Source organism: Chiloscyllium punctatum, chromosome 1 (assembly GCF_047496795.1).
Source record: "Chiloscyllium punctatum isolate Juve2018m chromosome 1, sChiPun1.3, whole genome shotgun sequence".
NCBI lineage: Eukaryota > Metazoa > Chordata > Chondrichthyes > Orectolobiformes > Hemiscylliidae > Chiloscyllium > Chiloscyllium punctatum.
In genome coordinates this window covers 54,936,129-54,949,036 of record NC_092739.1, presented here as the reverse complement: position 1 = coordinate 54,949,036, position 12,908 = coordinate 54,936,129, and the positions used below count along the sequence as shown (strand labels likewise).

Sequence of the window (12,908 nt, the reverse complement as noted above, 5' to 3'; positions counted from 1 at the left end):
GAGTTACAGAGAGTGGTGAACTCGGATTGGACAATCACAAAGGCCAACTTCCCATCTATAGAATCCATCTACCAGGCACGCTGTCAAGGAAAGGCCGCCAGCATTATCAAAGATCCATCCCATCCTGGAAATGTTTTTCTGCAACCTCTACCATCAGGGAGAAGGTACAGAAGCCTGAACACACGCACCAGCCGGTTTCATAACAGTTTCTACCCTACAGTTGTTAGAATACTAAATGGACTCACAAACTCTCGCCTGTATATTCGCCTGTACCCGTGTTTAGTTTTTGCAGCTGTTTATCTATTATTTACTATCTAAGCTATTTAACTATGTGATCTGCCTGTATTGCTCGCAAGACAAAGCTTTTCACTGTGCCTCAGTACATGTCAATAAATTCAATTCAATTCAATTCAAACCGCTGCAGAGAAGATCCAGAAGTTGCACTCACCCCAACAGACCAGATCCACATAACAACTAAGTGGGACAGAACAACAGCACTTCACGGAATTTACACTGATGTTGGTACCCAGCATGGTAATGTAACATCTGCATAATAACCCAACTACCTCATCCACAACTCGAGTTATAGATCTTTGTGAAAATCTTTCAGGGACTTGACTGTTGAGGCAGGGTTTGTCCTTTTGTGGACTTAGGGGTCATAGTTTAAAAACAAATGGTTATCCATTTAAGACAGAGATGAGGATAATTTTTTTTTCTCTGAGGTTGTGAGTCTTTGAAATTCCTTCCTTCAAAAGGCAGAGGATGCAGATCTTTAAATATTTTCAAAGCAGAGGTAAATAGTCTTGGTTAATAAGGGGTTGAAAGTTTATTGGGGATATGTAAGTATGTAGAGTTGAGGTAAAAATCAGATCAGCCATGATCCTATTGAGTGGCAGACTAGGCACAAAAGACCAAGTGGCCTACTCTTGTCTCTTTTTTTGTATGCTGACATGAACTATTTCATTGTATTCCTGACTTGTGTTTTGCAGAAAGAAGACAGGCTCTGGGAGATAAGCTACTCATTGTAGGATTCCTAGTCTTTGATTCCCTCTTGTCGTCACAGTATTTATATGGCCGGTCCAGTTCAGTTTCAGATCAATGGTCATGATTCTAGGATATTATTAGTGGGGTTTCAGCAATGGACAAAAGACAATGATATGGTCTCTTTTGTTGGAGATGATAACTGTCTGTCGTGTGTGGCATAAATGTTATTTGCCACTTGTCAGTGCAAGCCTGGATATTATCCAGGTCTTTCCATGTGTGGACAAAGAATACTCCAGCATCTGCAGCATTGTGAATGGTATTCAACATTGTGCAGTCATCAGCAAATATCTTCATTTCTGACCTTATGATGGAGGGAAGGTAATCAATGAAGTAGCTAAAGACATTTAGGTCTAGAGCAGGACCTTGGTAAACTCCTGCAGAGATGTCCTGAATCTGAGATGACTGACATCCATAATCACAAACAAATTCCTAAGTACTAAGTATGACAACAAATAGCGGAAAGTCTCCACCCGATTCCCATTGAACCTAGTTTTGGTAGGACTCTTTGATGAGCTGAAAATGTGTTGCTGGAAAAGCGCAGCAGGTCAGGCAGCATCCAAGGAACAGGAGAATCGACGTTTTGGGCTTATGCCCGAAACGTCGATTCTCCTGTTCCTTGGATGCTGCCTGACCTGCTGCGCTTTTCCAGCAACACATTTTCAGCTCTGATCTCCAGCATCTGCGGTCCTCACTTTCTCCTCTAGGACTCTTTGATGTCACACTTGGTCAAATGTTGCTTTGGTACCAAGGGTAGTCGCTCTCAGTTCATCACTGGAATTCAGAATTTTGTCCATGTTTGAACCAAGGTTGTAATGAGAAGCCTTTGTGGAACCTAAATTGAGCATCAGTGAGCACACATTGCTAAACAAGTCCTGTTTAATAGTACAGTTGTGATCCCTTCCATCATAGAGTCATACAGCCTGCGAACAGACCCTTCCATCTAACTTAGTGGTACCACTAATCCAGAATCTGGTTTCCAGCATCTGCAGTCATTGTTTTTACCTTCTATCTAACTTGTCCATGCTGACCTGGCCTTCCAAACTAAACTAGCCCCGTTTGCCCGTATTTGGCCCATATCCTTCCTAACCTTTCCTATCCATGTACCTGTCTAAATGTCTTTTAAATGTTGTAACAGTGCCTGCATCCACAATTTCTCTGGCAGTTTGTTCCAGATATGCTCCAACCTCTGTTGCCCCTCAGGTCCTTTTTAAAACTTTGTCCTCTCACCTTAAACCTATGCCCTCTAATTTTGAACACACCTACCCTAGGGAAAATACCTTATCTATTCCCGTCATGATTTTATAAAGCTCAATAAGATCACCCCTCACCTTCCTACACTTCAGAGAAGAATGTCCCAGTCTGTCCAGTACCTCGTTATACTCAAACCCTCCAGTCCCAGTAACATCCATCTAAATCTTTTGTGTTCTCTTTCCAATTTAGTAATATCCTTCCTATAGTAGGGTGACCAGAACTGTAAACAATACTCCAAAAGTTGTCTCATCAACGCCCTATACAGCCACAACATGACATTCCAACTTCTTTAGTCAATGCTCTAACCAATGAAGGCAAGCATGCCAAATGCTTTCTTTTTACCAACCTGTCTACTCGTGTCGTCACTTTCAAGAAATTATGTACCTAAACCCCTAGATCTGTCTGTTCAACAATACTCCCCAGGGTCCTACCATTAACTATGTAAGTCATGCCTTGGTTTGCCCTACCAAAATGCAACACCTAGCATTTATCTAAATTAAACTCCATCTGCCACTTCTTGATCCACTGAACCAGCTGATCAAAATCCTGTTGTACTCTTAGATAACCTTCTTCACTGTCCACAATACCACTGCAAACTTTCTAACCATGCTTCCTATATTCTCATCTAAATTGTTTATATAAGCTGTTAAATAAATGTGGATCCAACACTGATACCTGCGGAACTCTGGCCACAGGCCTCCAGTCTGAAAAACAAACCTCTACTCCTACTGTCAAGCTAATTTTGTATCTGTTTAGTTAGCTCTACCTTGATCCCATGTGATCTAACCTTACTAACCAATCCACCATGTGGAATCTTGTCAAAGCCCTTGCTAAAGTCCACTTTGCTGATGATTGAGAGTTGATTGACAAGACAGTAATTGGGCAGATTGTATCTGTTTTTTGTAAGCAAGATACACTTGGATAATTTTTTACACTATCATTTCGATGTCAATGTTGTAGTTGTACTGGAACAGCTTCACTAGATGCACAACTGGGTCTGGAACACAAATGTTTCTACTACTTCCAGAATGTTGTCAAGCTTTTGTATTTCTGTGTCTTCAGCCATTTCTTGATATTGTGTGGAGCAAATTGAATTGGTTGCAGACTGGTATCTGTGATGCTGAGGACATCTGGGGATAGTATGATGTATTATCCCTTTGGATGCAAATATTTCAGCCTTGTCCTTTGTAAGAGGCTTGCCCAACGTTGAGCATGGGAATATTTCTGAATCTTCCTATCCCCCTTAGTCATTTAATGGCCAACTACCATTCATGACTGGACATGGCAGGACTACAAAGCTTACATTGGATACATTAGTAGTGGGATTGCTTAGTTCTGTCTAGTTCATGCTGTTTCTGCTATTTATCACGTAATTATTCAGCCTCACCAAGTTGACAGGAGAAAGTGAAGATTGCAGATCTTGGCGATCAGAGTCAAGAGTATGTTGCTGGAAAAGCATAGCAGCATCCGAGAAGCAGAAAAATCGATGTTTCGGGCATAAGCCCTTCATCAGGAAAATGCATGATGAAGGGGATATATCCAAAATGTCGATTCTTCTACTCCTTGGATGCTGCCTGACCTGCTGTGCTTTTCCAGCAACACACTCTCGATTCACCAAGTTGACACCTTATTTTTAGGTGTGTCTGGTAGTGCTTCTGTTATGCTCTCTTGCACTCTCCATTGATGGTAATGGTGTGGTTGAATGCAATTTTACTGCTGCTAATGGTTAACAGAACGTCACGGATGCCCAGTTTTGAGTTGCTGGATCTGTTTCAGCCTAATTTAGCATGGTGGTAGGACCACGCCTTATAATGAAGTTATCCTCAATGCGAAAACAGAGCTTTGTCTCCACAAGGACTCTGCGCTGGCCATTCTTATTGATACCATCGTGGATAGATGTTTTAATGACAGCGGGGAGGAAGTCAATTAGATTGATCCCTCACCACCTGTTGCAGTAGATATGTCCTTTAGGACTTAGATGGTTCAGTCGGTAGTGGTGCTTTGAAGTCCCCAGAATATATTCTGTGTCCTTGTCAACCTCAGTGCTCCCCCTGGTACTGTACGACATGGAGTGGAAGTGATTCACCAATCAAGGGTAACACTCAATGATCATGAGGAGGATTTCCTTGCTTATAATTCTAAATTAATGTAATTACAAAATGCAATTCTTCAAACACTGGCAAGAATCGCAGAATTCGGATGTGTGCGTTTTATACTTAGTCACTGTACCCCTGCGGCCGTGCTTCAATGGGAAAATAATAGATGTGAAATTTATATAGCGACTTTCACAACTCTAGGGTGTCTCAAAGCGTCTCGCGGCCAATTAAAACTAGTTTCGAAGTGCAGTCGCGGTTGTAGCGCGTTGGAATGTGAAACATGAGTCGCACTTTATTTCAACTTTTGTAACGTCGGGAGGCAGGAACTCGGGGGTGAGTTGAAGTCCAGAAATCCGTGGTCTGTCCGCAGTTAACCTGCCGGATTTCTCAACGGGGAGAGGGAAGGCCACTCTGGGCAGCCCGCGGGGTGAAAGTACAACCGGCGAGAAGTCAGGAACTTCCCCAGGGAAGGGAGGGAGGTCGGCTTGGCCTTCCCTGCCCGTGAGGAGTGTGAAAGAGAGATGCTGAGATTGAGTGTGTGAGCCGGTGAGACCGAGCAGCAGTGGTCACGCTGGGCTTGTGTGAGGGGACGGGGACACCCCCCCCCGAGTTGGAAACACTTCAACATGGAGGATGCAGCTCGGAAACAGCGTCTCCGCTGACGCCAACTTTTTTTTTCTTTCCCAGGATCGAGACAAAAGACAGCGGGACACAAGGAGAAAGAGAAGGAAAAACCAAAACACAATCCCAGACGGGCCCGCGGAGAGTGTGGGGGAAGGAGGAATCCTCAGCACTGGGAACATCCGTGAATAGAAACAAAAAGCAAACAACAAAAACAAATCCACATCAAACGTGTATCTACCTCCCCCGCCCCCCAAATATTCTGTGGCGAAACGACGCAAAGTTTTGAAGCGCACGTTGCATGATCTTTCCGACTTTGACTCTTTATTTCAAAAGAGAAAAAAAACTGCATTGACTTGAGGACGAATTTGATCTGTGTCTGGAGCTGCGGGTCTCTCTCTCTCTCTGTGTCTGTGTGTTTCTCCAGGGAGGGAGGTTGGCTTGTTGATGTGGAGGGGGGTTTTGGGGAAGAGTCTGGGGATCAATGTGGGGAAGGTTCGGCGTTTCTTTGTGTGAGTGAGTGTGTGTCTGCAAGGTTGGTGCGGCTGCTGTTTGGGAGCTGTCGCTTTGGTGGTGACCCCCTCCCTACAGACACACACACACTCCGGGGGAGGGGGGGTCTCTGTCTCTGCCTAACCCTCCCTCCCGCATGTTGCTGCTGTAGGAGCTGCTCGAGTAAATGTGGACTGATTCCGGGTGGGATCCAGCTTTGATGGAGACAAGAAACGTGATGCCGATTGAAGAACGGGAGCCCACCGACGATGTTTAATTTTTAAAAAATATATAAACCGTGAGGCGCGTGTACTGATCGTGAATTGCGTTGCACCGTTTCCAGTTCCAGATTTTTGAATGGAGAATTATTGTGCATCCCGGGCCCTGTTGGACGGGCTTCTTATTCATCTTTAAAGGGAGGAGAACACACACACACACACACACAGGCTCAGACGCAAACCTCAGCAGTTTGTCCGTCCTGCTGAAGCCCAGTGACTATTTACAGAAAATGAAATCGCCTATCGCCGAGCTGTCAGGGGTGCTTTTATTGTTGGTGGTAGGTGGTTGCATTTCGGTTCCAAGTGGCTGTAAACGCTTGGAGGAACGTCCAAAAAACACCGGGAAACTCTCATCCTCCTCCCCGGTAGTCACCTTAGTCTCTGGGACAGCAGATAAAAAAATAGTGTGTACGAACCTCGAGTTGACGGAGCTTTTCCCACTGGATACCCTCCCCAACAGGACAGTTACTCTGTAAGTATGAAGTATTCACAATCTTTGCAAGGTTTTGGGGAGCGGGTGCTTTCTCGCTTAGACGTTTGAACTTGTGGCGAAGTTCAACGTGCTCCGTTTTTAAAATAAATTTCCGAGGTTAATTTCAGAAATCTCATCCGACTGTGTAAGCACAAATGTTTATATAAGGGTCAACAATGTAGTTCTTTCCAACGATTATCTGGTGTTTAGTAGAAGGCGGATGCACTGAAATTATCCATCTACCAAATGGACACTTTGGTGAACAGTTTCTCAATGTGGAAAAAAACTGATGGCCAAAATAGTCATCAAAAAGACTGTGGTTTAAATAGATACTTATATTTGTTGTCTGAATTAAAGGGAATCTGCATATTCCAGACAGCGTATTTTAGAGTATCCATGTAATATCATGTTTCTGGCACTAATTGAATTCACATTTTTATAAACTCCTGACTATAATCTGCACAATAACTTGGATAGCACTTTATTTTCAAAAAGCTTCCACGTTAATGGCACCGACTGGAGAGGTGTGCAAGCAGTTTTTTTTAACAGATATTGATCTGTATGTTGTTATGTGCATACACTGTCAATGGGCAAGAATGAATTTGTTGATGTGAGTAATTTTGACCCCACTGAATGAAGCCTCCATTTGACTCTTTCGACTTCATGTCGGGCCTTAACACTCAGATCTCACAAAATGAGTTTAACATTAGCATGAAACTGAAATACTTTGCACCATATTGTAGGTGCAGTATCTGTAAAATAGTAAACATAAAAGTTTTGAATGTGGTAGGAAGGTTGTTCATGAAGTTGAATGAAGTTTCTTTTCACATGTTTTAACTACTAGTATTCTCTTTGATTATGTTCAACCATTTTTAAACAGCCCTGTAAATTTGTGAGCTTCAGGCAATAACAATCAATGTGATGCACTGATATGGTGAAGAAAAGCTTAGGCATGCGTTTTTTTTGTTATATTAAAAAAACACTAAACTGCTAATTAGAAAAATCTGCAACCAAACTTACTTTGCAGCTGAAATAGCGTTTTGAACTAGGATAAACTATTTCTATAATGGTTGTACCTATTAGACAGAAATTGTTTTGACCATGGGATTTTTGCATTGTTATTAAATGCTCTAATGGAACACGATACCGATCCTGAAAATGTACGCAAAAGAATATTCCTTTGAGCAGCCCAACTTTTTCATTATTGGCTTTCAGAAACAGGAAGCAAACGTTAAAAAAAATTCACTGATTTATTTTTATCACAAAATTTTGACTTGAAATGGAAATGTTATAAGGTATTAGGACACAATGAAAAAATAATTTGTATGGTTTTTGTAATTTTCCCTCTTCTACATGTTGAGTTCATGGTCAGAGTTATAGAGCCATAGAGTCCAGTTTTCCAGCATTTGGTCCATATCCCTTTAAACCCTTCCTATTCCAGATGCCTTTTAAATGTTGTAATTGTACCCACCTACACCATTTCCTCTGGCAGCTTATTCTATTAATGCACCACCACCTGCCTGAAAACATTGCCCCTCAGTTCCTATTTAAATATTTCTCTTCTTGCCTTAAACATATGCCCTCTAGTATTGGACTTCCCCACCCGAGGAATAAAGACTTTGGCTATTCATCCTAACTGTTCCCCTCGTGATTTTATAAACCTCTGTAAGATATATATCAGTCTCTAATACTGCAGAGAAAAAAACCCAAGCTTATTCAGCCTCTCCCTGTAACTCAAATCCTCCAGTCCTGGTAACATCCTAGTAAGGCTGAGAAGTGGCAGATGCAGTTTAATTCAGATAAATGAAGGGTGCGGCATTTTGGGAAAGCAAATCTTAGCAGGACTTGTATACTAGAGGGCATAGTTTTAGGGTGAGAGGGGAAAGATATAAGAGACCGAAGGGGCAACCTTTTCACACAGAGGGTGGTACGTGTATGGAATGAGCTGCCAGAGGATGTGGTGGGGGCTGGTACAATTGCAACATTTAAAAGGCATCTGAATGGGTATATGAATAGGAAGGGTTTGGAGGGCTATGGGCCAGGTGCTGGCAGATGGGACTAGATTGGGCTGGGATATCTGGTTGGCATGGATGGGTTGGACCGAAGAGTCTGTTTTCATGCTGTACATCTCTATGACTGTATAAATCATCATTTTTGCAACCTCCCAAGTTTAACAACATCCTTCCAGTAGAAGGGTGACCAGAATTGTACTCGGTATACCATAAATTGCCTCACCAATGTCCTACCCAGCTGCAGCATGACGTCCCAACTTCGATACTCTGCACTGATCATGAAGGCAAGCGTACCAAATGCTTTCATTACCACCCTGTCCACTTGTGACTGCACTTTCAAGGAATTATGCACTTGCACACTTAGGTTCCTTTATTTGGCAATACTCCCCAGGGCCCTACCATTAATTGTATTAATCCTTATATTAGGACATAATGCAAAAGTATTTGTTCTACAGTTTTGTAGTTTTCCCTCTTCTACGTACTTTGTTGAGTTCACAGTCAGAGTTATAGAGTCACAGAGACATACAACATGGAGACAGACCCATTGGTTCAACTTATCCATGCTGACCAGATGTCCCAATCTGACCTTGTCCCATTTGCCAGCATTTGGTCCATAATCCCTTTAAACCCTTCCTATTCCAGATGCCTTTTAAATGTTGTAATTGTACCCACCTCCACCATTTCCTCTGGCATGTGTTTTTCAGCATTACCAAAATGCAACATCTCACATTTATTTAAATTGACTTCACCTGCCACTCCTCGGTCCATTGGCCATTCTGATCAAGGTTCCTTTGTCCTCTGCGATAATCTTTTTTACTGTCTACTACACCACCAATTTTGGTGTCATCTGCAAACTTAACAACCATGCCTCCTATTTTCACATTGCACCAGTACAATTTCCTATATACAGCTAATAGATGGATGAAGGTTGGTATTGGCAAAGGTTGGAGAGTGAGTTAACAACTTGGTCTGATGATTTAAGATGAGCAAAATGTGCCTGTGAAGATTTCATGCCTTTAAAAAAGTTATTTGGAGTCTATAGATTAAAAGAAGTGTTCTGAGCATTATTTTCTTAGACTATAAGACAAAGGAGCAGAAATGGGCCATTTGGCCCATTTGAGTATACTGTACTATTCAGTAAGATCGTGGATGATCTAATAACCCTCAACTCCATTTTCCTGTCTTTTCCTCATAACCCTGAGGAATTAAAATATAGATTAAAATTTATTTATCTCTGCCTGCAGTGTATTTAATGAGTCAACCTGAATGGTGCTTGATGATAAAGAATTCAACAGATTAATTAACATCTGAGAGAGGAAATTCCTTCTCATCTTTGTGTTAGATGTCTGACATTTTATTCTGAGGTTATGTCCTAGCATCCTGGACTCTCTCCCAAGAGGAAACAACCTTTCCACATCTATTCATCCTAACTGTGCTCCTCATGATTTTGTAAACCTCTGTAAGATATATATCAGCCTCTAATACTCCAGAGAAAAAAACCCAAGCTTATTCAGCCTCTCCCTATAACTCAAATCCTCCAGTCCTGGTAACATCCTTGTAAGGCTGAGAAGTGGCAGATGGAGTTTAATTCAGATAAATGCGAGGTGCTGCATTTTGGGAAAGCAAATCTTAGCAGGACTTGTATACTAGAGGGCATAGTTTTAGGGTGAGAGGGGAAAGATATAAAAGAGACCGAAGGGGCAACCTTTTCACACAGAGGGTGGTACGTGTATGGAATAAGCTGCCAGAGGATGTGGTGGAATCCTGTCAAATCCTCTAAGATTCTTAAATGTTTAGATAAAATTGCCTGTCATTCTTCTGAAGTCCAATGAGTATAGGCCCAACCTACTCAACCTCTTGTCAACAAATAGTCCCTCACAGCTGGTTCCAGCCAGCTGAACCTTCTCTGGATTGCCTGTAGTGCCAATATAGCTTTCTTTAGATAGGGACTCAAAATTGTTCACAGTATTCCAGCTGTGGTCTGACTAGTGCCTTGTGTAGCTTTAACAAACCCTCCCTATTTTAATGTTCCATTCCTTTTGAAATAAAGGCCAACATTCCATTTGCGTTCCCTATTACCCAGTGAACTGAGATGCTAGCTTTTTGTGATTCATGGAAGAGGACTCCCAAATTTCTCAATTTGTTTAGTGTTCAATCCAGTGACTTTTTTTTAAGTCAGTACATTTGGTGAATAGAAATTGTGTGCCAATAGTTGTGGCAGGGCAAATATTGCAAAAGTAATCAGTTAAGCTTTCAAAAATCCATATTGTACTTGTATTGGATTTTGGATGTTTAGATTTTATGACTTATTCTAAAAGTGCACGTAGTTTTGGATGCAACATTTTTTGCTCGAGTTCTTTAGTTTGATAACTGGAGAAATGATGTCATCTGTAGTCTGAAAATAATGGGATTATGTAGAATATTTGCTATTCCAGATCAGGGATAATGTTAGTGTTGCTGTAAAATGCATATAATGCGTGACAGTGTGTTAGAATTCTATGACTGATGTCTGGAAAGTGAAATTTTGCCAGATTATGTAAATACTGTATGCAATGAATTCAGCTGATTGTTGTGTATCTTGATCTGCAACTGCTAGGATTTGGTTATCAATTATTTTCTGGAATAATATTTTAACTTCTCAAGCGAAAAGAAAATAACCACAAAGGATCATGCAGCTGAAAATGAATAGAACACCATTCTGATACAATTGAATAATTTTATTGTTAATAAGAAGAGTATTTGAGATTAAACAATTACATGAAGCATTTGGTAAAGAGATCTTTAGGCATGGCTCTTCTGGGGACTTATAATATTCCATTACTGAAAAATTTTTTTTATCTTGAAGGTTTGTATTTTGTTTTCACATCAGATCAACTAACCTATTTTAGGTGAATAGGAAAAGCCATGTCTAATCCATGTCTGAAATAATTGACTGTAATATTTCCATTTGCTTATTATGTATCCTTTGAGAAAATGCTAATATGGTCATGCACTTTGTGACTCATAATTTATCAAACCTTTTATATATATTTAACCACAGCTATATATAATGCCACATATTTAACTGCTCAATTGAATAAAATATTTCGAGTTGAATTTAATATCTGTATTGTACTTCCAACCCAGGAGTGTTTTTTGGGCCAGTTCACATGTGAGGTATGCTAAAACTTCAAATTGAAACAAAACTTGTATGAGCGTCTGTGTTTTCATAGGATAACAGAGCGTATGATATTGTTGATGGTGTCCTTCAAAGGAACCTTATCATTCACTCTAACTTTGTTATCTGGTTAGATAATTGGAGGCTTTGATTAGTCAAAGAGTCATGTTCCAATTCATTGATGGTAAATGAAATCTCAAAGTACCATGATTGCTGTTTTGAGTTATTAATGATTGTTCTGAAGATATTGTTCACAAATGATACTGAAGTGTAGAAAATGAAGATCTACAGATAACTATGTAATTGAAAGGAATTTTGACTTGTGGAGATGTGTTGTAGCTGGATAAAAACTCTGTTGCAAGTGTGTTTGACTTTATACTAAAAGAATACAGTATTAATCAAATGCCAGGATTGTGCATCCACTTGCACATATTTACAAATTCAGGGCGAAGACTTATACCATTAAATGCTTAATTAAAACTATTTGAATGTGTGTCCAGTTATGTCTCAGCCTGATGCACAAAAGGATGCATTTCAAAAAAATTTATACTTTTAAATTTATATTATTTTTCACTTGGTGAGTTTGTGATTTGAAATACTGGTGACTATAATAACACCACAAAATTAATAAAGAAAAAAATGTGTAATACAAATATCAGGCAAGTACAACTGAAATATCCTTTGACCAAGTACAGGTATACATTTTGTTCAAGAGATTACTGGAAAGCATAGCTCTGTAATGCGTTTTTTGAAACTTCTCCCTTTGAAAGTAAAGTCTAATGCACAAATATATTCTTTTAATACCTTTTGGAGATGGGTCAACAAAACTTGCATTTGTTTTCATGATTTGTGGAAAGTGATTGCTGAATCTTTTATTCAATCATTAATGTGTTATTGGCTAAAAAATACCTCAAAACTTTGTTTCTGGAGCATAGTTTATTTCCAGTGTTCTGTTCTAAAGTTAAGCCGGTTGATCCAGTGGTGGAATTGTCTATTTTTCAGTGCCATTCTTCCAGTGGCAACATGTAGCATAGTAGGGATAGAACCATACAGGCTTACAGCACAGAAGATTGATATCTTGCCAGTTATGTTTATGATGTTAGAAAAAGTCAGATTGAAATCCTCACTCTATTTGTCATAGACTTGTATCTTGCAATGTTGGATAAGTTTTATCTACTTTTTTATCAAGTATAAGTTCTCTCATTTTGTGCTCCAACAAAGTGATTTAAAATATTTTGGAATGACGTTGAGTTGAATTGTTGGCAACTCATTAACTCCCTGGTCTGAGAACATAATATGTTTTAGCCAGTGACAAATCTCTGTTTAAATCTCATGCTAGCTGTATGCTTTATCAGGCTGTAATGTTTTCTCCACAATATAGTGTTGAATATTCACGAAAATAAAAAAAACAGAACTGTGAATGCTGGAGATCTGAATCAAACATAAGAATTTTTGAAGAAGGGTCACTGGACTTGCCATGTTATC

The 12,908-nt window shown here is 40.2% G+C and overlaps 1 protein-coding gene across 2 annotated transcripts in view; it reads left to right on the top strand.

The window, feature by feature from the left end:
- Nucleotides 1–4,371: 4,371 nt before the first annotated feature.
- The window catches only part of adgra3 (adhesion G protein-coupled receptor A3), a 133,604-nt gene continuing 125,067 nt past the window's right edge, over nucleotides 4,372–12,908 (top strand). Inside the window, exons 1-2 of one of the 2 annotated variants that reach the window (XM_072563150.1) lie at nucleotides 4,372–4,390; nucleotides 5,079–6,254. In XM_072563150.1, coding sequence (XP_072419251.1) covers nucleotides 6,013–6,254 — 242 coding nt within the window. In that variant the 5' untranslated portion in view covers nucleotides 4,372–4,390; nucleotides 5,079–6,012. Of the gene's footprint in view, nucleotides 4,391–4,620; nucleotides 4,725–5,078; nucleotides 6,255–12,908 lie in introns of those variants that run through there. The other variant, XM_072563085.1, reaches the window with a different exon arrangement.